The following is a 24,902-nucleotide window of genomic DNA, read 5'->3' as shown; positions in this document are numbered from 1 at the left end:
TTTGAGCATTGTTATAAAGTTGAGATTAGGATTAAAGTGTGTTTTCTTCTGCAGAATCCAAAGAAGTTTGAAGATGTTTTTGATGAAATGATCTATTTTTTAGAGCAGACTGATCACTGGGATAATACTGAAATGGAACTTGCTGCTAGAGGAGTAAGTCAGATTTTTTATAATATTTAATCCCCTTTCATTATTTATACATAATATTTACATAATTTGAGGCCACTGTTTCCTTGTCCTTGTTAAATGACAGTAAAACCAATTTTGTGAAGGTTATTATGATACAGTCGTAAACAATAGCAACCACAGTCTTTATACATTGGGGCAACAATTGAAAAGAGTATATTTTTTTAAAAACCCTTTGTTCCTTCTTGTGCTTTTTCCTTCCTTCCAAAACTCAATGAGCAGAGGCTTTAGCAAGAGTGGTAATGGTAACCTGTGTAAGAGTGGTTTCAGATAGGACAGTGGCAGCTCAGGGGAGATGGGGGATTGGCTACGTATACAGGATCAAACAAAAATACATATATTGAGAATAATCAGAGTGAGATTTCTCATGATTAGAGAAGTGAGGTATAAAAAGCTAGGGTTGGAATTGGAGCTATTAGTGTGAATTCATAGTTTACTAAACAGAGAAATAAATAGGAAAGTTTGCATATACGTAAACATACATAAACTTACTAACTCTATTCACAGAGAGGGTCTGGGAGCAAGAACACCATCCCTAACACACAGATCTTGGCTTCTAAGTCCCACTCTCCACTAAAAGGAACTAGGACTCCATGGAAATTTGGCTGATTTCAGCACTAGAATACAAAAAGCATGTGATGAGCCTGGAATATTTTATTGTAATGGAAGCTTAAAGAATGAGTTTGCAAGGGGCTGGAAGGCTTTCTTGGCAGAGAAAACAGTAGATGCCGAAACACACAGGCACAGTCTTCACAGTCCTTCTTTCTCTGGTGTTCCTTCACTCAGTTAAGAACTTCTCAGTATCTAGTTCACATGTGGTATAGTGTGTAGTACAGTACAGTCTGCATGAATGAAAGAGTAAGAGATTCATAATGTGGTGGAGAAGACAGGTGGATATACCAGTAACTAAAGGACAGGCCTCCCCTGTGGCTCAGCTGATAAAGAATATGCCTACAATGCGGGAGACCTGAGTTCAGTCCCTGGGTTGGGAAGATCCCCTAGAGAAGGGAAAGGCCACCCACTCCAGTATTCCGGCCTGGAGAATTCCATGGACTTTACAGTCCATGGAGTCGCAAAGAGTCGGACACGACTGAGTGACTTTCACAGAAATGACAGAGCAGAAAGAGCCTGTAGATAAGCATGGACAAAGGACTCTAGAACAGAGTGGAGGGAGAGATTAATTTCACCTGATGGGATCTGGGAAGGAACAACTGACATGTGAATTACAGCCTTTGGTTGTGAGTTGTCTTCAGTGTTGTCTCTCCTCTTTTAACCTGATTCACCTAAAAACGTGCTGCTGTTGTCATATATGAAGCCCTCACTCAGACTTTATTTCAGCTCTCTGTAATAATAATTTCTGTTTTAACTTACAATTTAATACAGGTAAAAGATCTAAACTTTTATGATGTTGTTTTGGATTTTATATTAATGGATTCCTTTGAAGATTTAGAAAACCCACCTACATCCATACAGAATGTAGTAAATAATCGCTGGCTAAACTCCTCCTTCAAAGAAACTGTAAGTGATGGTTCACGTTTCTCAACATTTAAATTTGATAAAAAAAGTAGTCAGAACTGAGAAGATGAATAAGATTAATATATATAAATATATGTCTGCCTGTAAAACGACTATTATGGAAACTGAGCTCATCCTTTGATATTGGGATCAGATGTGTATGATATATAACATATGAAAGTGAAATTTTCCTTTGGGCTCGTCTGTCAGTTCCTACCTTGACTTTGAGGACTCAGTATTTCTTTAGATCTCAAAAAACACTTGGGTTTCAAACTAGGTCAGGCCTAACAAAAAATTGTAACTGAAATGACTCTATGACTAAATAGAAATGTAGCAGTTTCAGTGAAAAGATAATATATATTTTTTTGGAGGAAAATACAGAGTTTTTTGTTCCCAAATACTATAAAAAATTCAAGTAGAAGGGAATTCCCTGGTGGTCCAGTGGTTAGGATTCCACACTCTCAGTGCCAGAAGGCCTAGGTTCAATCCCTGGTCAAGGAATGAAGAACCCCAGGCATGGACTTGCAACCCCTCCCCGCCAACACACACACAAAGATTAAGGTAGAAAAAAATAAGCATGTGCAAAAATAAAATGGGTTTAAACTGTATTGTTTGCTTTGGATATTTTCAGTTTCTGTTGGTTTTTGTACTCAGATTTCTATTTAACATTTTTTTTGTTGGGCTGAAGTGTGTACCTTGAAGTAGGTGGAATTAATGAAAGTTTGAATCTTTAGAAAACTAAAAAAAGTTTTAATTGGGTATTTCACAGTCATTTTGGAAGTGCCTGATACCACATTTTAAAGCATTTTTCATAAATCCACTTTTCTCTCAAAGTATGTTTTAACCATAAAAGCTGGATGTTCTCCATTTCTGTAACTGCTTCAGGACAAGTGACCTTGATCGAAGTTAGGTCATGCCACAGTAGGGTCAGATTTCTTCAGAATCCACTTGGGTGTTTTAGTTCATGTTATTAGGGATGTCTCTTCGTTCTTTATTGGAATAAAACTTTTGGCTCAACTCATAACTATTTCCGGCACTACTACAATTCTTGAGGAAAAAATATTACTTGAATTTAATTACTGAGTTCCTTGGCACCAGAGTTCAGCCTTTCTCTGTCAGTGGCTTTGAATTTAATTTCAAAATTTATAAATACCTTTTCATTAATATTTATAAACAATAGAAAGAACATGAACTAGTTCTTTTTAATTAATATTTTAAACATTTTAGACCTTTTAACTTTGAATTTCTAATAAAAGTCACTCTTTTTTAAATGGAAAGTTTATATAATTATTCATTTAAATCTTGCTTTTTCTCCTCTGTATATATTTAGGCTGTGGCTTCAAGTTGTTGGTCAGTGTTGAAACAGAAAAGGCAACAGATGAAGGTAAAACTCATCATGTCTTGGATTTCTTTGTAATTTGAGGCTCTCGTTGAAGGAACGTCTGAGTCAGTTTTCGGCTGGGGATGGCAGCTTATAAGCCCTGTCCTTCAAGCTCGATGAGTGGTCTGTTGGCACTGGGTTGGGTTCTCTGTTTTTGAAGTTGGGAACAGAGTTTTTGCTTTTTTGTCTTTTCACTTAATGATATTACAAAATTTTAAAAATTGTTTAACATAGTGGATGTTAGTTTGTGTAATCCAATTGAGAAATGATGATTGATTCTTAAAGCTGCTTTATTTAACACCAAAAATCACCGCCAAGTCTATATCCTGTGCCCACACCGCACACCCTCCAGCCCATCTCACCCTCCACACACTGCTCTCGCCATACACTCCTTTGGTAAAGGATGGACTCTGGAGTGAGACTGGTTCCAAATGCCACTTGTGAACCATGACCTGGGGCAAGTCTTAACCTTCCTGTGCCTTAGTTTCCTCATCTCTAAAGAAGAGCATAGTATCTACCTTGTAGGGTTTTTTGTTAGGATCAATGTGCTCAGAGTAGTGCTTGGCATAGTGCATTATGCAAGTGTTGGTTATCATTATTATTATTATTTTTTTATTTGCCCACTGACCAATGGTATTTTATCATGTCCATATTTCTAAGCCTGAGCCTTATAACTTTGAGATAGTATTTCTGAGGGCAGTGTTTTTGAGCATCTGCAGAAGGGTGCCTGTTACAAATAATTCTGGAGACCATATATTTGAATAATTCTTATTTAAAAGATGTTGAACAGGGATGTATTATAAAACATGGGGAATGTAGCTAATATTTTGTGATAACTGTAAGTGTAATGTAACCTTTAAAAATTGTATAAAAAATGAGGGACTTCCTTTGCAGTCCAGTGGTTAAGACTCCATGCTTCCATTGCAGGGGGCGCAGGTTTGACCCCTGGTCCAGGGACTAAGACCCTGCATGCCGGGCAGCACAGCCAAAAAAAAAAAGAAGAAAAAAAATTGTATAGAAAATGATTCCAGAGACCCTGTGTTTTAAACAAGTTCCCTCAAAGATGATTAGAAACTCTAATGTTTGAGAACCACTGGTTTAGGGCTGGGGAACAGACTTGTAGACTTGGGTTTGATTTTCATATTCATTGGTATGATCATAGGTAAGTTAAACTGTCAGCTGACCTTCAGTTTTCCTACTTGCAAAATGGAATTAATACTTGCCTCATAAAGCTGCTGCAAAGATGAAATGAGGTAAAACATAAAAGTTAAAAGAGTAAATATGTAAAAAAATAGTAAATATATAAAGGTTTAATAAATAGTAGTATCTATAAGAATAGCGATTGTTATGGAATACTATTAATATGTTATTATTATACCTAACCTTATTTCTTCTTAATATAAATCTTGTGCCTTGGACTACTGTTCTTCATGTACCCACAGATACCTATATATTTCACCTCTTGGTGAACTATTTCCTATACCTGGAATGCCATACTCTATCCTCTGTACTTAAATAATTCTTACCTACTGTTGAGTTCAGCTTACATTACTCCCTGGTGCCTGTGCTAACTTCTTACCTGTCTGAATTCCTAGTATAGTTAATATATATAGTTAATATAAATATAGGATTTAGAATTTAATATACACAGAACATCTTTTAGACTGTTGTCAGTGTATCCATGAAAACCTTTTGGCCTTTACTTATTTGTGAGTTAGGATAGGTTTTATAACCCCTCTGAAGTCTCACTTTTTATGTTTGATAATGATGTTAACATGACCTACTTTTTCAGGAACATTTTATTAAATTAAATAGAACTTAGCTCATTATCTGGAATATAATAGGTACTCATTAAATGGCAATGACTGCTATATTTTTAAATTGAGGTTTAAACGATGTCTTGGAACCTAGAAAAGAGAAAATAACTTCTCCAAGAGACAGAAGCTTAAGGCATACTTAAGCCCAGTAGATGCTATGATAAATCTCACAGGATTCTATTTAACATGGGAAATTTAGAAAGTTATTAATAAACTTAGAGCATTTCCTACATCATAGCTGTATATATTACTATTTCACAAGAAGGTGCATTACATAATTAAATGCTTCAATAATATCTGTTCTGTAACTGAAAGTTAAAAATCCTAGTAAGCATATTTTTGTGCTTAATCAATGTAAACTTTATTTTAGTCTTTTTCGGATAATCTAAGTAAGTGAGTAGAAGTTCTTCAATTCTACTGAACTAGCTAAAACCATGATAGTCTCATTAATCCTAAAAATTGTACTGCTAAGGAACATTGTAGCATTCTTGTTATTGTTTGGTTACAGCATTGTGATTTCTTTTTTATGAGGTGAAAATGCCTTTAAGAAGTAATGTTTTCAGCACATTGAAATTGTTGGATAGATTATGAAATGTTCTAAAAGCATTCTGTGACTCCTAACTGTTCCTTGTAAGTTTATTAGACTGGCTTATCATTGACCCTTGGTCTGTCCTCAAAAAGAGCTGGTCATATGATGGCTAGCAAGCAAATGCTGGAAGGCAAAAATAATTTGATTCTCCTTTACTTTGCAACAGATCCCAGATGGATTTTTTGCCCATTTTTATGCCATTTGTGAGCAGATCAGCCCTGTCCTAGCCTGGGGCTTTTTGGGTCCTAGAAATTCTCTCTATGATTTATGTTGCTTCTTCAAGGTATGTTCAGTCATTGAATCATTTCTTCTTTGTAAATTGAAAAACAGTTTTACTGTTTCTTTTTGCTTTTGTAGAAGAAAGAATGTTATTTAAATATAAAGTTATAAAAGTCACCCATGCCAGTGGAACAGTTTTATATAGATCTGTGCTTTATCCTGGATAAAAGACAACAGTTCCATTCACCATATCAATTCCTTCTGTAATGGATATATGTTTTCATATGTGTTACAATGTTAAACAAGTTGCTATAGATAATTCTTCATGCCTGACACTTGAAATTTGTAAAACAAATATCTATTTTATTGCACATGCGGCAGTTTAAAAATAAGTTCTGGTTCAAAATAATGTAAATTATAAAAGCTTAGCTGTAAGAAAGAAGATGGGAGTTTAAAATTGTATTCTAATGTCAGCAATTTAAATTGACAAAAGCACAAATTGCATCTTGTTGCAGAATTTTCTGCCTGGCACAGTGCCAATAAAAGTCTCACTATTTAATAGTCCTTAATTTAGGCTGAGTTTAAAGGAGCAAATAAAAGTAAACATAATCAAGTATAAATTTGAAAGTTTTTGATATTTGGAGTTTTGGATGTTTCTCTATACCTTTCATTTAAAAAATTAAATTATTTTGTTTATGTGCTATTAATGTAGCATTTATGTAAATAGCTTAGGACTTTTTCTTTTTTTTTTTTACTGTCATTGAAAACTCATACATCTTTGATGCATTTACTTGACCTCTCAACTGTAAGGTAGGTGTTTAGTGGGAAAACTTTGGACTGAAAATTGTCTAACCTTAATGAACATTTGTGACTGTGAGCAAATCATGCTTTGTTCTCCTCTTTATCATCTGTAAAAGGAGGGGACTGGACAAGTTGATTGCCAACAACCCTTCCCAGATATAAAATCCATTGAAATCTATGATGTGCCTTCTTAGTACTTCTTAACATTTGATTTCTGGAGCTTCCCTAGTAGCTTAGATGCTAAAGCATCCGGCTTCAATGCAGGAGAACTGGATTTGATGCCTGGGTCAGGAAGATCCCCTGGAGAAGGAAATGGCAACCCACTCCAGTATTCTTGCCTGGAGAATTCCATGGACAGAAGAGCCTGGCAGGCAAAGAGTCGGACACAACTGAGTGACTAACACACGTAACATTTGATTTTCTGTAGGATAGAAATTAAATATTCCTATTTGTTTGTTTTCTTGTTGTTGCTCTTTGGAAATACTTTTTTCCATCACAACATAATAACCTGAGACTTAATACTTCGTAGTATACAAGATGCTTAAAATGAGTTTCAGCCTAAGTATTAAGTTATTGAAATGAAATATCCTTCACCATCTTCCACTGATTTGAGACCTGAAATTATTTTTTTTTTTCACATGTCTTAACTTTTTTTGGCACAGAAAAATAGACATTTGGAATTTATAATTATTGGAAATAGTGTACTCTTCTGTCTTCAAATGGTACCAGTGCTCGTAGGTAACACTGAAAACTTCAGTTACTGGGAATCTAATAATAATAGTAGACCCTTACACTTACACAGTGCTCTAGTGTTTCCAGGCATTTCTCAGACAGCTCTTTTTTGGTTGTTGACCATTACGTCAGCCATGAGTAGTAAAAACAACAAGTAGTAATTAGTCCTTATTTTACTGAAAAAGAAAAGACCTTCCAAAAAAGCTGAAACACTTATCCACTGAGATTTGAAATTAGTAGTGGAAGTGACCCCCAATTCAACATTTGTTACAAAATTATAAACTATTTGGATTTAATATAATTTTGGTCTAACAAGTGCCAATTTGTTTTGTGTTCATTTTCCAGAATCAAGTTCTTTTCTTTCTCAAAGACATTTTTGATTTCGAGAAGGTGCGCTATTCCAGTATAGAGTCTCTAGCTGAAGACCTCATGCAGTTGCTTGTTCGCCGCACTGAACTTTTAATGGCCTGTCTTGGAGCTGATGCACTGAGGCATACAAGTAGCTGTTTAAATAGTCATGTTCCTGTTATGCCCAGTGGCCTATTAGAAGCCAAAGTACAATGAGTACCATAAAAATTAGACAGTTTGAGTGTGCTATGAAATATTTTAAGGTAACTATTAATTTTGTAACATATATTACAGAATTGATGGATATGGACTCAGGGAGGATTAAAACAACCTTGTAAAGAATGAGTGATTGTACTGTACTTACACAGAAGTTCTGTCATTGAATCCCTGTGTAGTGTATCCAAAGTGTCTTTTTACAAGCTTTAGGTAATAATTGTTGTGAAATGTTGTTTATTTTATAGAAATATTGCTTGAATTGAAAGCAGTATGTGGGAATTAATCGATTTGTTGTCTTCAAGCTGTCTGAAAAGTCCAGTTTCATTCTCAAAAGCTTTGTTTTTACGCTTCACACCTTGAAGATACGTACTTTAGCCAAGACTTTTATGGCCCACACATGCAAGAATATATTACTCCTAGTGTCAACGAACTTAACTTTGCCTGAAAATGTATTTTTAATTATAAAGTTGTTTGTTGTTTAATCTAGTTTAGGCAGTAGTGGTGTTTAATATGTACTGCTTACGTTATTGCTTGTGCATTTGCTTAAGTATTTGAATCAAAGAAATTGTAATGGCCGAGTATTGTTATAAAACATTTAAATGAATTGCCACTGAGAAGTTTACAAGTTTATATTAGATTTACTGAAGTTTCCCAAATATATTACTGTTGGTCCCATAAGTTACAATAGAGAGACTGAAGAAATTTCTTTTATCTTGGTATAGATAAGAGCATTTCCCTTGAATGAATGTTGATTAAAAATATAACATTTGTTAACTATGACAGCAATTAAAATTTCTCCCATGTATTTTTGAGACTCTCTCTCAACATCCTAAGGTATTAATTTTGACTTAGTAAAATCATTTCTTCTTTCTCCTTCTACAAAACTAGCTTTTAGTTATTCATAGAGAACTTAGCACACTTGAGAGTTTGTCATATTATGCCCATATTTTTAAAATATTCACTGACACTTTGAATCTTAGGGAGGTCTTAAAGAAGATTCTTTCCCCCCTGAATATAGAACAAAATATTTTTAATGGTATGGAAGTATGTTTTCTTGTCCTTTGTGATAAATATATGAACAAATGTATTCATAGTTTGAATACATAATGAATTCATATGTTTGAATACATATGTATGAATACATATGAATTCATATGAACAAATGAATTCATAGTTTGTATGAATAAGGGTCTGGAGTATATTAGATACTTTCACAGTTGTTTTAATTTTGTGTGTAAATTATATACCACTTACTTAGAGTGGCTGGCTCAGTATAACAATGGATTAGATTTGTTGATTTTGCTCCTAAAGTGTTCTTTATTCATTTTGGGAGTGAGTTATCCAGAAGAATCTAAAATATATATTTTTAAATGTATTTTTAGATTAAAGTGCCTAGTTTCTGATTAATGAGTAGAAAATGAAAAGTGGGGAAAGAAGCATAATCGTTTAAGGTTTTAAGTTTATGTATGTGCCATATTTATGTAATACTAGTTACAAAATAGATTCAGAATCTTTATGCTGGTTGCATGTACTGTATTCTATAATGTGTAGGTTACAGCATTAAACAATATGAATATTGCTGTAATGCTTTTTGAGTATGTAGCTCCTGGAGTTTTCTCACATGTATTCTTAATTTAACACTTGACTGTTCATAATTCTCATTATTAATGGAGGAGTATTTTTGGATGTATCAAAGCTAAAAATTCCATTATATAGTATTTTATATTTCATTTTTTAATTTAAATTCTGTATTTTGGTTTCTTGTTGAGGTACCAGTGACCTTGAATGATTCACGCATATACATATGTCTGCACATACCCATCCCTATTATTGTGTAAGCAAGATAGTTATTGCTTAGGTTAATTTTCCTGTTTGAAGGACTGAATGTTTTAAGCTGTGGTTTTATAAACAAAGCTATAAGTAAACTTAATTACTTTTTTATTTGAGTAGAATATTGTTTGAAATCTGTTTCAAAGAATTGCACTATTTAATAATGCTGCTAGTACATGAAACAACTCTGGGGAATTTTTTTCATCAGATAAAATGAGTGGCTTTCCAGAAGTTGTATTTTTCTCTTTTATATTTCACCTAAAAAAAAAAATTATCCATGTTTAAGAGATTGGTTTGTCATGTTCAGTGCTTGAGGTTGGTTAGTTTCTGGTCAGTTCAGAAGCTACTACTTTAGTAAGATGCTTTCTTTGTGGCCTTTGACACAAGAGACAAGAATGACCAAATAGATTTTTAGGGTAATGGGTATAAAAAACCCCTCTCTATTGTAAGGGAAGAAACCTGACTTTTCTAAAGAAACATCTCTTAAAAATGTTTCTAACCACTAAAGAGTACTTAAGGTGTATGTTCCAATTCCAGTTTGCCTTGAAATTGGGTTGAACAGTAAAGCAATGTTTTAAAAATATAAAGTAAGTAAACTGGTCTAGAACCTTTTAGGATAAAACCCTGTTTAACACTTACTCATGGTAGTATTATCAGAAAATTGCCTTTGCCACCATGAATCCTACTATCTGCTTTTCTATATAAATTATAAGAAGACCTTGAATTAATCATGAGAAAATGGATTTTTTTTTTCCTCCTATTTTCTGGAAGAAAAAAAGTAAGTGTTCAGGTGATTTTTATTTGATAATTTTTCTTTCTCCTTTGGTTTCTCTACATCTTTGTTCAACTAAAAGGCTAGTTATTCTTGAAGGATTACAATATGTTTATTAAATGTCAAAATGAGATTCTTTTTTAAAAAGAAGGCAAGTTTTTCATACTGTTACAGTCAGCGCCAAAGAACTTTTTCCTTCCCTTAAGTATTTTTTATTTGCATCTGTTTGATTCTATTAATTTTTTCAATTAACTGACTTTATAAAAAATATTTGCAAACTTTTTCTTGCCTTAAGATGTAATATTTTCCACTTAACTGATTGCCTACGGATGATTATCTGCATTAAAAAGAATTCTTTAGCTTATCATTCCTTTAAACCTATGAGATAGAAATGCCAAAGTAACATTTCACATACTTCTCTGTGACCTTTCATAATCAGAAATTTTAAATTATGTTCATAACATAATTTGCTTTTATTTTTAGTGAACACATGTTAGGGAGTTATTTGGAATATGTCAATACTTTTCAAAGTGATTATAAGAATGACACTGAATTAAAAAAAATTTTTTTTTTGCTTGGATTAAGCAAATTTAGAAATATCTCTGTATGTGAAACTGAAGAATTTATATAATCTGTGATTAATGGAAATAAGGGCATCCTTTCTTTGTTACTTGTGTTTATATTGTTGTTTTGCTTAGTTTGAGAACAACTGTGTATTAGCTTCACTTGGCTGATATCTGTAAGTGTGTCTATTCCTAAGTGTAAAGACTGCATTCATTAATTTATGTAAAAGTAAAACACTACGGTAGCAGGAAAAAAAAGAGCACTGACTCTTTAGCCAAAATAAGCGCTGTAACATGGCATTTCTCTATTGCCAAATAAAAAAGTGATGGTGCATCTTGCTGATGTATTGAGTGCTTTATACAATACTTATAATTTGCAAGGTCACACTTGTCTCATTAAATCCTATGTACCCTATGGAAACTTTCAGTCTCCATAAGACCACATACATAGGCATGGAGAATATAGAACACTGCAGAAGTACTGAAATCAAGTGTGAAAGTATATGTTTCCTTTACATACTAACTGGGAGAGAAAACAGTTTCGTGATGAATAAAAGTAAAGTACTTGTGGGTTTTTTTTTAATTAATAATTTCAAGGGTTATGATTAAAATTGCCATCAAACTCAATATGAATCTATCATATTGATGGACATACATCCTTCCCTATTCAGACATGCCCCTTGCCCACCACTTGGTAGGGATTCAGATACATTTACTTAAGGAGAGGGATGCTGCCTGGATACTGCTGATGATACCAGATGGGAGAGAAGGGTTTATTTGGTTATAAAAACAGTATTTTGATTTGGGACTTTTAATGAAGAGGTTTGTTTTAGAACAAACATGTACAGGATAGATAAATGTATATAGCTATATTTTTAGACTCTTAAGTTAAACATAAACTTAAGTATATTAGTAAGCAAATCATATAAATAGGAGTTAAACTTTTTCCTAGCAAGGATTTGAGGTCAGCGATAGAATGGAAAACTAGATCTGTGTCTCCATCTCATCTTCTGTTTTCTTTGCTGTCTGACATCCTTCTGTTATCTCATGCCATTTTCATTGACTGTGCTATGTGAACTTAATATTTTGCACTTTAAATATATCTCTCTGAATTATTATGTTTGTTTAAAATACCTCTCTACAAGCATCTTGATGTCTTCATTGCTTGCATGCTCACAGGTGTTAGTCTCTCAGTTGTGTCTGACTCTTTGCAACCCCATGGACTGTAGCCAGCCAGGCTCATCTGTCCGTGGGATTTCCCAGGGAAGAATACTGGAATGGGTTGCTGTTCCCTTCTCCAGGAGATCTTCCTGACCCAGAGACTGAACCTACGTCTTCTGGGTCTCTTGCATTGGCAGGCAGATTCTTTGCAACTGCACCGCCTGGGAAGTCCAATTGTTAACACCATTTGTAGAGCTTTGCTGGAAATCATTAAAAACTCCCTTGGTTTATCCACTGTCTTTCTTACTTTTCTTGTGCTACTTTGACTTCCATTTTTTATGTAGTGTTGCTTCCTACACCGTGTATTCTATAATCCTTTACCCTGCGTTTCTTCTCCTTTAATGTCTTTCTCTCCTCATGCTACTGACATATTTGATCAAGCTGCACAGCTCTTTTGTCTGATGAGGGTCTTTTTTTGTTTTCTTCTACCTTTTAACAGTGAGAACCCTTAAGTAACCTCTATCATTGGGGCAGGAAAGGACTGAATTCCCGTACAGAAAAAAAAAGGGCAAACCTTGCTTCTATGATGTTTTTTATTCTTTACTTAAAAGCCACAGCAAGGCAACTGGTATATCAAATACCACCTCAACGTTTTGCTTTTAACTGTCTCTTATGTGTGTCACAGAAGCCTTTCACACAGTGTATTTATTTATAGGAAATTACAGAACTTTTATAATTTGCTATTTGAAATAATATCACAATACTTAAATATAGAGAAGAACTTTGACATTTGAAAACACCTGAGATACATGACTTCTAAAAGTTTGCTAATTCTTTTATTTAATGACACTGAGAGAATAGGTCCAGAGACTTTAAAAAGGATTGAATACTTTATGTGATAGCAAATGGGATTTTTTTTAAAGTAGGTTAAAGCAGGTATACTTGTTATCTATTGCTACCTGAAAAATTATCCCCAAATTTAGCAGCTCTAAAAAATGAACATTATGTCCCATGGTTTCTGAGGGTTAGAAATTTAGGAATGGCTGGTTCCAGTGGTCCTCGCTTAGAGTCTGTCCTGAGCCTGCAGTCATCTGAAGGCTTGACTAGGCCTGGAAGATTTTGCTTCCAAGAGTTGCTTACTCATAAGGCTGTTGTCAGAGAGCTTTAGGTCCTTGTTGCATGGGCCTCTGAACAGAACTACCTAAGTATCTTTAAAACCTAGCAGCTGGCTTTCCCCAGAGTGAGTAATCCCGTAGACATCAAGACAAAAGACAGTATCTTTTATAACCTAGACTTGAAGGGGACATACCATCATTTGTGCCATATTCTATTAGTCACATAGACCCACCCACCATGATACGATGGGGGAGGAGTTTACACAAGGACAGAAAGACTAGGAGGCAGGATCATTTGAGGTTATCTTGGTGGTTGAATATCACACCAGGGAATCATAATAAATTGTAAAGAGATAATGTATATATAATGTATCAATGTATTACACATTATAGTTACATTATGTAAAAATATATATTACATTATGTATTACAGTTATTTTAATTTTAAATGAATATGTGCACATTCTTGGGCCAATCTTTTGGGGTAGGGTCAGAGCCTATATTTGTGTATACGGATCAACACAGTATTCTGAGATGTCTGTTGCATAAACTATACCTCTAAATCATCATCTGGGATTTCTAGTTTCCCTTTTATTTATTTATTTATTTTGGCTGTACTAAGTTTTCGTTGCTGCATGGACTTTTCTCTAGTTGCAGGGAGTGGGGGCTACTCTAATTGCAGGGAATGGGTGTCTCATTGTGGAAGCTTCTCTTGTTGCAGAGCACAGGATCTAGGACACATGGGCTTTAGTAGTTGTGGTTCCCCGGCTCCAGAATACAGGCTCAACAGTTGTAGCACACGGGCTACACGGGTTTAGTTGCTCTTCAGCATGTGGGATCCTCCCAGATCAGGAAGTGAACCTGTGTCTCCTGCATTGGCAGGCAGATTCTTTACCACTGAGCCACCAGGGAAGCCCTCCTTTACTTTTAAAGGAGAAAAAATTTACACGAAAAGCAACGAGTGCCAAATCCCCATAGGTTTTCATAATTTTCTACACAGTCTTTTACATTTGTCTTCCCCACACCTAGTTGGATGGTAATTTTTGAAAGCTGTTTGCCTTCAAGTCTTCAAAGCATTCAGCTTAGCTTTTATAAAAACAATAACTTTTTGCTTTTGTGATTTTTCCTTTTTGTGATGTTTATGTAATTTCAGTAATGTGCAACTAATAGAGTCAAGTCTGAGAACAAATCCAATTGATTCATGATAAATATACAAGAAGTGTTTATGTAAGTCAGCAAATCTTGAATTTCTAATAGCTTTCTCAAACTTAGCATGTCCAAAAGGGAGCTCCTACCCATACCTGCCTAAACCTCCTCCCAGTCTTTCTCGTCCTAGTAAATGACAACTCCGTTTTCCAGTTCCTCAGGCCAAAAAGTTCTTTTCCTCACATTTCATACTCAATCTGTTACCAAAATCCTACCAGTTCCACTTTTCAGAAGTATCAAGAAAAAAATACACCAAGCATTTCTCACTGCCTTCAGAACTATCACCTTGGCCCAAACTCCCATTGCCTGTCATCACGATTATTTTGGAAGTCTCCTAATTGGTCTCCCTGCTTCATTTTAGTGTATTTGCAGCACACCAGCCAGACTGAGGACTTCTCTTGTGGCTCAGCTGGTAAAGAATCCACTGGCAATAAATGCAGGAGACTCCAGTTCAACTCCTGGGTTAGGAAGATCCGGTGGAGAAGGGATAGGCTACCCATTCAGTATTCTTGGGCTTCCCTGGTGGCTCAGTTGGTAAAGAATCTGCCTGCAATGCAGGAGACCTGGGTTTGATTCCTGGGTTGGGAATATCCCCTGGAGAAGGGAAAGGGTACCCACTCTAGTATTCTGGCCTGGAGAATTCCATGGACAGTATAGTCCATGGGGTCGCAAAGAGTTGGATACGACTGAGTGACTTTCACTTCACTTCAGCCAGACTGAACATGTTAAAAATACATCATCACATCATGTCAATGCTTTGTTCACAATCTACCGATGGTCACCCATCTTACTCAGAGTAAAAGCCAAAGTCTTTACAATGTGGAAAAAGGTTGCTCACAATCAGTCTCCTGCCCCAATCCACTTGGTATCATTTCACTCTTTGCCTACTTAGCTAGAAAGATGATGCTGTGAAAGTGCTGCACTCAATATGCCAGCACATTTGGAAAACTCAGCAGTGGCCACAGGACTAGAAAAGGTCAGTGTTCATTCCAACCCCAAAGAAAGGCAATGCCAAAGAATGCTCAAACTACCGCACAATTGTACTCATCTCACATGCTAGCAAAGTGATGCTTAACATTCTCCAAGCCAGGCTTCAGCAATACATGAACCGTGAACTTCCAGATGTTCAAGCTGGTTTTAGAAAAGGTAGAGGAGCAAGAGATCAAATTGCCAACATCCTCTGGATCATCAAAAAAGCAAGAGAGTTCCAGAAAAACATCTATTTCTGCTTTATTGACTATGCCAAAGCCTTTGCCTGTATGGATCACAACAAACTGTGGAAAATTCTTCAAGAGATGGGAATACCAGACCACCTGACCTGCCTCTTGAGAAACCTGTATGCAGGTCAGGAAGCAACAGTTAGAACTGGATATGGAACAACAGACTGGTTCCAAATAGGAAAAGGAGTTCGTCAAGGCTGTGTATTGTCACCCTGCTTATTTAACTTACATGCAGAGTACATCATGAGAAATGCTGGGCTGGATGAAGCACAAGCTGGAATCAAGATTGCCGGGAGAAATATCAATAACCTCACGTATGCAGATGACACCACCCTTATGGTAGAGAGTGAAGAGGAACTAAAGAGCCTCTTGATGAAAGTGAAAGAGAAGAGTGAAAAAGTTGGCTGAAGGCTCAACATTCAGAAAACAAAGATCATGGCATCCGGTCCCATCACTTCATGGCAAATAGATGGGGAAACAGTGGCTGACTTTATTTTTCTGGGCTCTAAAATCACTGCAGATGGTGATTGCAGCCATGAAATTAAAAGACACTTACTCCTTGGAAGGAAGGTTATGACCAACCTAGATAGCATATTCAAAAGCAGAGACATTACTTTGCCAACAAAGGTCTGACTAGTCAAGGCTATGGTTTTTCCCGTGGTCATGTATGGATGTGAGAGTTGGACTGTGAAGAAAGCTGAGCACCGAAGAATTGATGCTTTTGAACTGTGGTGTTGGAGAAGACTCTTGAGAGTCCCTTGGACTGCAAGGAGATCCAACCAGTCCATCCTAAAGGAGATCAGTCCTGGGTGTTTATTGGAAGGACTGATGTTGAAGCTGAAACTCCAATACTTTGGCCACCTGATGCGAAGAGCTGACTCATTTGAAAAGACCCTGATGCTGGGAAAAATTGAGGGCAGGAGAAGGGGATGACAGAGGATAAGATGGTTGGACGGCATTAGCTACTCAATGGACATGAGTTTGGGTGGTCTCCTGGAGTTGGTGATGGACAGGGAGGCCTGGCATGCTGTGGTTCATGGGGTCGCAAAGAGTCAGACACCACTGAGTGACTGAACTGAACTGAACTATTTAGCCTCACTCCAATGGCCTTCTTGTTCTTTCTAGAATATGTCAGATAGCATCTTTCATGGGGCCTTTGCACTTCCTCTTGGACCAATCTTCTCACAGAGATCTCCAGATACTTACATGGCTCATAGGCTTTTCTCATATGAGGCTTTCTCTAAACTCATCCAAAGGGATAATATCCAGCCATTCCATTCCCAGCATTTCCTACTTTTCTGCTCTGCTTTATCTCTATTGCTTATTACTAAGCTGTTTATCTGCTTACTGTCTGTCCTCTTCCACTAGAATATATGTCATATGATGACAGGGCTTTTTGTTTTGTGACTGATGTATCCTAAGTAGAACTAAATATTTGTTGAGTGAATGAATAATGAATCGAGGGGAGAAGACACAGCTTGCATGCTGTGGGTAGCTAGCAAAGTTTATAGAATGAAGAGCTTTGTTGTGTCTGGTGAATCTGCTGAGGAGATCCTTTAGGAGAATTTCTCTCACTTCTTTAAGTCATAAATATAAAAGTAATTATAAATTGGTAAGTGTAGGGAGGAAGAGTGGAATAAGAATTTGTAATGGGACTGATACTTGCATGCATGCTGTTGTGTCCAGCTCTTTGTGATCCCATGGACTGCAGCCCAGACTCCTGTCCATGGAATTTTCCAGGCAAGAATACTAGAGTGGGCTGTCATTTCCTACGCCAGGGGATCTTCCTGACCCAGGGATCAAACCTGTTTCCCCCACATTGTGGGTGGATTATTTATCGGTGAGCCACATTGAAAGCCCAGGGACTGATACAGATTGGGGTAAAAGGAAGACTGCTCTGAGAAAGCAACATATAAGCAGATAGCAAAAGCATATGTTGAATTTAGGTAGGTGAAGAGTCTAGGGAAAGAGAATTTCATACAGGGGGAACAGCTTGTGCAAAGGCCGGGCAACTGGAGTGACCACAGAAAATTCCATGAATCGAAGAAGGTCAGGGTGATGGTACTGAAGGGAGCAAGATAACAAGTTTAAATAGCTGTTTTTTTATTACCAATCTAGAACTTTTCTGTAATTTAAGAATGAATGGCTTATACCTCTTAAAAGAATTGCCATCCTGAGCAAATAGTGTATGGGGATGGGGTGGATAAAGAAGGTTATAGTTAAGACCAGAAGACCTTTTCAACATCTCTGAAAATGTAACCTAAGCACCACTGTCTTTCCAGTGCTAGAAGTTGGAGATGGTTGTCCCTGGTTTGTGTAGATGCTAGTTCAATTTTGTTTATTCATTCATTAAATTGATATTCATCTTATGCATGCATTGAAAACTTGAAGATCTCCCCCACCAGGAAAATGTCCCCATTAAATGAGTATTTCAGGTTTTAATATGGACTGTCTGATGGCTTTAATTGACAGGCTGATGGTACAGATTGAAAATATTCAATCTAGTTCTAATATTCAATTAGCTGGTGCTAATATTTGCAAGACGCCTTAATGTGGATTTAGAAAGACCAGAGATGATTTGCCCTCAGTTAAGGAAAACTGGAATATTATATAAATCTTATTTCTTTTTACGCCTCCTCCTCCGCGTCCACTCCTCTTTCGCATCCTCTCTTTCGTGCACTTTTCTCTATCAACCATTCTGTTGAGAGTAAAAGACCAGAACCAAGAGAAGGAGAGCAACAGACAGATGAAGTGGTCCCGGGTCTGCTGCTCTCTGCTCTCAACAGTAAAAGGAAAGTTGACTGAGGGGCGACGCTTTGGATGAAGATGAGGTGGTGGTTTGGCTACTTAGACCCCAGAACCCATAGCTCAGCTGAGAAGCAGGCCCTAGAGCAAACCGTTAGTGGGTAGAGGGAAGGCAGCTGTAGCCTGTTTCCGAATCCCACTCCAGTAGCTCCCGCTCCTCACTGGGGAGGCAGCCTCCTTTCCCCGGAGCCCGCCGGGACGCGAAGGCGGACCCGAGGGGAGGGGGTCAGCTCCGGGATCCAGAGTCGGGCGACCGGCAGGTCCCGGCGGAAAGTTGGCAGCCACCGCCCCCCTCGCCCGCCTTCCTTCTCGACTCTCCACCCCTCTCCGGGCGATACGGCGGAGGCGGGGGTTGGGGGAACTGGCCTCGTGTTTTGGAACAGCTGCAGCCGGCGCTGGGCCCGCCTGGAATGCGGGAACAGGCTGCGCACCAGGACTTTTATGGAAACTTGCTGTTGGAGCGGGCGGCGGCGGCGGCGGCCAGAGAGATCGCAGCGGCTGGAGTGGCGGCTGGAGCACCCGGACCCCTGCCCACACCCCGGCGCCCGACGCGCACAGACTCCCCGCGCGCACCCCGGACCTTCGCGTGTCGCCGGCTTGAGGAGGGTGAGAGGAGTCGGGGGGACGTGGGACTGGGGCGGCCGAGATCGAGCAGTCGGCCCCCCTTGGGGGACTGGCGGGGGCGGTGGGGACGCGCGCCACGGCTCCTGGCCGGGGTCCATCCAGCTGTGTGGATGTGTTGGTCCTCGGAGCGAGCGAACCGGCCCTCGGAGCCGCATCCCCGGGCTCCAAGCGGCGCGGGGCGGGCCGGGGCGGCCTGGCTGTCTCTCCGCGGTCACCGGCCTTGGGCAGATTCTGGCCGCGACATCCCTGCCCAGCTCCGCAGCTTCAGCTCAGCTTGCGCCCTATGTGTGCAGTTTCGGGAGCTTTCTGGGTCCCGCAGGCAGTGATCCTCCGGGAGTGATCCTCTGCAAGTGGAGCGGGCTCCCGACCCCTTGCTCGGTCCCAGTGGGCCCGGCAGGTAAAGTGCCGTGTCCTCCCCCACCACGTGCCCCCGGCGCTGTCTCCTTGTCCGCCGGCACTGCCTGCCGTTTTTAAGAGAAATCATTCCCCATCTGTCCCAGTGGGAGGCTGGGGAGTGAGATGTTATTTAACTACCCGTCGTCTGCCCCCTCCCTCCAAACTAGTTTTTCGCGATTCTGTCCGAGGTCGGATGTTGGGAGTTGTGCAGCTAGAGCTGAACTTGGAATGAGTGATGGAATCACCTCTCGAGACCTCCCTTGACTATATACTCGTTAAAAACGCCAGCCATTCCAGCTGTTTGTAAACTGTGAAACGCTCTACAAATGCTAAAAAAAAAAAAAAAAAAAAAAAATTATTAATGGCTTTTGTAAAGAAAATAGCCAAGTTCAGAGGTTCGTTGATGGCTTCAAGGTCTTCATTTCATTTATCTAAGGTCCAGAATGTGAACAAAGAGTTGGAAAGCGGGGTGGGGGGAAGAGAGACAGAGAGGACAGAAGGAGAACAAGATAAAAATAGCATAAGGCTATGTCCTAACAAAATGTCTGTCCTTGGGTAGGAGGCAGGTAGAGAGAAAAGAAATAAGCCATAATAAGAAAGAAATCAGTTCCATGAGCGAAGCAACTGGAGCATCATTCACCAGCTAAATTTTGTTAATGAATTCATGTGTGGGCCCAGGGGTCTTTGAGTCACAGCATAACTATGTGTTGGGTAGCATGATTAAGTCAACTTAAGTATTTATACCATCTTAGTCATCCATCAGTCATTGAATGAATTGCATTACTTTCCCCCTGATAATCCTTTTAACAGGTTAAATTTCTGCCGTAAGAAAACGCAGAATACACATAAGTCTCTGAAATTCTTTTCAGTTTTGAAGTCCAGTAGGGTGGAAAAGTGAATAATTAAATTGAGGGACAAGGTTTGTTTTGTTTTTTTGAGGAGGTATATTTAGTAATAAGGCTTGCCAAGTGGCTCAGTGGTAAAGAGCCCACCTACCAATGCAGGAGAAGCAGAAAAGTCAGGTTCGATCCCTGAGTGGGGAAGATCTCCTGGAGGAGGGCATGGCAACCCACTCCAGTATTCCTCCCTGAAGAATCCCATGAAGTGAGGAGCCTGGCAGGACTACATGGAGTCCCAAAGAGTCTGACAGGACTGAGCACACACACATACTTGTATAAATAAACTTTCATTATTTAATGTAGTTAATTAAGATTCTCACAGCTATTAGCCCCCTATTTTAAAAAATATTTTGTATTTTAACTGGAATATTTTAAAGAAAAACGTGGGCAATTCTGTATTTTATCTGCAGTGATTCCCTTAAAGAGCCCAAAGTAAAAACCACAAGATTCTTTAAAATCCCGTTTACCTTAAAACAGTATTGATATAATTCCATTTTCATGAAAGAGTCACACTTTTAAATCCATTTTAAACTGAAATGTAGAGAATAGCAATTTTTCCTGCTCACCTGAAAATGGAATCTTGCTATTTTTGAAAATTTGATATGTAAGACTGATCATTGTCAAAATGTATGTCATCTTGAGATGACTATATTTAGCATCAACAAAGGAATGCATTATCTAGGTTTTTGAACAGTATTTTTCCCCTGAAATTACATTTGAGGTATTTGGGTTAGAGTTTCACTTGTGAACAGAATAAAAACTGGGTATGTATATTTGGGTGAGATTAATTGGCAATTTAAGAGCCTCCCTGGTGGCTCAGCAGTAAAGAATCTGCCTGTAGCACAGGAGAGGTAAGAGATATGGATTTGATCCCTGGATGGAGAAGATCCCCTGGAGTAGGAAATGGCAACCCACTCCAGTATTCTTGCCTGGAAAATTTCACGGACAGAGGAGCCTGGTGGGCTACATACAGTCCGTGGGGTTGCAAAGAGTCAGACATGACTGAGAACATGCACACACAATTGGGAATTTAGATTGCTTAGAACCCAAGTGGCCTGAAATGAGATACTATTTCATTTAGGGGGGAAGAACCCCTACTGTTATCTTTGAAACTCATTAAGGGAAATAAGGGCTTCCCCCGTGGCTCAGCTGGTAAACAATCTGCCTGCAATGCGGAAGACATGGGTTCGACCCCTGGGTCGGGAAGATCCCCTGGAGAAGGGAAGGGCTACCCACTCCAGTATTCTGGCCTGGATAATTCCATGGACTGTATAGTCCATGGGGTCCCAAAGAATAGAACTCAACTGAGAAACTTTCACTTTCACACTGGCAGCTCAACACTAAAGAATCCTCCTGCAGTACAGGAGACACAAGAGATGTAGGTTTGATCCCTAGGTGGGGAAGATCCCCTAGAGAAGGAAATGGCAACCCACTCCAGTATTCTTACCTGGAAAATTTCATGGACAGAGGAGCCTGGCAGGCTACAGTCCATCAGGTCACGAAGAGTCAGACACAACTGAGCGTGCACACACACACACACACGCAAAAGCAAATAAAAGATATTAAGTAAAAATACATGCCTAAAAGAAAGAAAACAATGTGTTATAGTAAATGTAGAAAAGTATGTAACAGATGGGCAGATATCTGGATATTTTTATATAAAAGAGGACTCTGTGCATTTTATGTTATGCTGGCCAGACATACAAAACATCTTAGTAGTTGGCTTTATAATTAAGAGGGAAAATGACCTATACCATTCTTAGTAATTTCACATATTTCTGTTCTTATTTAAACTGTGGTCTACATCACCTGTATGGTTTATTTTATGTTCTCTTCCTTCTGGTTTTATCATTTATCAAGATTACATATTTATACACACTTGGAGTTGTTATGTTTTCTTCATCTATTTAAATACTCAGTGCATGGTTTGGCTTGACTATAATAGTATGGGTCTTCCCGGATGGCTCAGCAGGTAAAAAATCCACCTGCAATGCAGGAAATACAGGAGACGCAGGTTCAATCCCCGGGTCGGGAAGATCCCCTGGAGGAGGAAATGGCAATCCACTCTAGTTTTCTTGCCTGAAAAATCCCATGCATGGAGGAACCTGCAGGGCTGCAGTCCAAAGTGTCACAGAGAGTCACATGTGACTGAGCACATCCTTCACACTGCATGGTAATATACTTCCAATACGGTAGGATGGATGAATTTTTACCCAGAAATCCAGCTATTTAACTTTCAGTCAAATTTGTTTTTTATTAGAAAATTAATACAACTATGTTATATTTATGGTTAAAAATTGGGGGGAACCGAAAAAGGGACTCTCATCATCTGACATGTAAACTGTTAGTACTTTGATATAGTTCCCTCTTTTCTCCACAAATAGGACTTTTTTCCCTCAGAATGCCATATCTCAGCGAAAGTACCTATGTGAAAGCATTGATGCAGTATCTGCCATCTAGTAAGTGTTCAATAGTTGGTTATTTTTCTCCCCCTCCTTTTTTTTTTTGGTCATCTCTTCCTTTTTGTTCTCCGATTAGAAGACAGTCTGGGGTCCCTAGGCCAGGTTTTGAGGTTGGTGAAAAAATTTTTTGTGTTGATACAGGCAGTTTGATTTTAGATTATATGGATTTCTGTTAGAAGTGTAAACCAACAGAGTTATCACCATTCAGCCCCTTACACAAACCCTGGGATTTACTGTCCTGATTCCTAGTCTGATGTTGCTACACCCTGCAAGGCAGTAGAGGAGGTGGGCAATGTCTCTACAAGGCTGGTTGGCAAGAGCCTCCCCGCCCAAACCTGGACCCTGGGTCTGGTTTTGAAGGGATGACCCTATCAGCACACTTAACAAGATGGATGAATTGAAATGCTGCTACTTTGGAAATCCAGGCATGTGATTAACAGAATGGACATTTAGGCTTTAATGACTTTAGTAGATACTTGAGAAACCATAACTTCTTGATGCCTGGACCCATTTGAGGTTGGTGAAATTTGACTTCGCCTTTCTTTCTGGCCCTCCTTCCTGCCATTTCCTTCCTTTTCCCTCTTTCTAGCCAAAACAGCCCCCACCCCTGTCTCTTTGTATTTTCTTAGTGCTGCTTGTTTATTTAGATCAGGGTCTACAATTTGAGAGCCAATAAGCCACGTTTAGCCACAGGCATGTTTCAAAATTGTACATTTTATATTGAAATATGGATTTTCAGCCTCTCTTGAAAAATTGAAAGGTCTTAGCAAAACTGGTCCACATTTCTGCATAGCAGGGATACTCTAAAACTAAGTAGTGACTCCCTTCTCAGACAGGGCACACAACGCACTCTCCTCTTAACATAGTCTCCACCATCCCCTATTGTTTGATAACCAGTCAATACTGATATACATTACTTGTCAATTATATTGCATAACATTAACTTACATTACCTGACCATAGACACTTGAATATGCAGGGCTCTGATCTAAGTATTAGGGTAAGTCTGAAGCCATGATATGCTGGACTTGGCACTAGGAAGCTGGACTTTAAATGCTATAGATATATTTTGATTCGCATCTTTCTCTCAAATAATGTAATCATGAAGCTGGGAAGGAGTGGTTAACTGTCATTGACACTAATTGCTAGTGTCAGTTGAACGGAAAGGAACCATGTATTGAGAACTAAAACAAAATATTTTAACTGATGGGATTTTAGAAAGCATAGGGGAGATACTTCTGGGAAAGAACTCTTTGCTAGGAACTCTTAGATAACCCCACGTCTTCCCCGTCTTAGAGGCCTCCAGGAGAGTTTTAGCGGCCCTTACACATTGCTCATGAAGCGCAGTTTACTACTCTTCTTCTACTTCGCCGCCCTGCCCACATGTTTGGAGCCAGAGGCCTGGGTCTTTCCATTCCCAGTTGTGTCCCTCATTGAAAGGCCATCTTCCACTTGAAGAGGGTTGAGGAATTCCAGTCTGCTCCAGAAATCACCACATCCATTTGCTTGGGAATCCCACATCTGGTTTTTCATGATATCTAGCTTAATGTAAACTGACTCCATTTAATTTTACTCTCTACGATTTTGTTTGTTTGTTCACTCATTCATTTGTGCATCCTCATCATCAGCTTTCCTTTTAGAGATATCATACAAAAGTTTCATTTGGGCTCATTTTGGATCAGACAGTTTTCTGGTATCTCTTAGTTATTCATCCACTAGCTCAAATGTGAACTGACTTTGTACTGTGTCCTAGTTGCTAGGTGAGACACTAAAGATAAAAAATGGAATAGAGCACAGGTTTTCCCTTCAGGGACTCAGAGTATGGTGAATGCTCTTTGGAAAATATTCCACACAGTCATACGAGTGCAAAATATTATATATTAATATGGAAGAATGACGAGGCAGGTTGAAAATAAGATTGTTGGTATGACTGCAACCAGAGATTATCATTCTAAGTCAGAAAGAGGCAGACAAATGTCATATGATATCACTTATATGTGGAATCTAAAATATGGCACAAATGAACCTATCTACAAAACAGGAAT

At 38.5% G+C, this 24,902-nt stretch overlaps 2 protein-coding genes across 10 annotated transcripts in view; both read left to right on the top strand.

The window, feature by feature from the left end:
* Positions 1 to 11,308, top strand: part of MIGA1 (mitoguardin 1) — an 85,265-nt gene extending 73,957 nt beyond the window's left edge. For 3 of the 4 annotated variants that reach the window (XM_006068428.3, XM_044944825.1, XM_044944824.1), the window contains 5 exons: positions 55 to 153; positions 1,570 to 1,704; positions 3,032 to 3,085; positions 5,655 to 5,771; positions 7,586 to 11,308. In XM_006068428.3, the coding sequence (XP_006068490.2) occupies positions 55 to 153; positions 1,570 to 1,704; positions 3,032 to 3,085; positions 5,655 to 5,771; positions 7,586 to 7,804 (624 nt within the window). In that variant the 3' untranslated portion in view covers positions 7,805 to 11,308. The remainder of the gene's footprint in view (positions 1 to 54; positions 154 to 1,569; positions 1,705 to 3,031; positions 3,086 to 5,654; positions 5,772 to 7,585) is intronic. The other variant, XM_025288415.2, reaches the window with a different exon arrangement.
* A 7,642-nt stretch (positions 11,309 to 18,950) lies between these two features.
* NEXN (nexilin F-actin binding protein) overlaps positions 18,951 to 24,902 on the top strand; it is a 53,974-nt gene continuing 48,022 nt past the window's right edge. For all 6 annotated transcript variants that reach the window (XM_006068437.3, XM_044944823.1, XM_006068436.3 and 3 more), the window contains exon 1: positions 18,951 to 19,082. The gene's annotated coding sequence lies outside the window, so the exon portion shown is untranslated. The remainder of the gene's footprint in view (positions 19,083 to 24,902) is intronic.

The sequence above is a fragment of the Bubalus bubalis genome, chromosome 6 (genome assembly GCF_019923935.1).
Source record: "Bubalus bubalis isolate 160015118507 breed Murrah chromosome 6, NDDB_SH_1, whole genome shotgun sequence".
NCBI lineage: Eukaryota > Metazoa > Chordata > Mammalia > Artiodactyla > Bovidae > Bubalus > Bubalus bubalis.
Note: the sequence above shows the minus strand (reverse complement) of the source record. Positions and strands in the feature narration are given on the sequence as shown.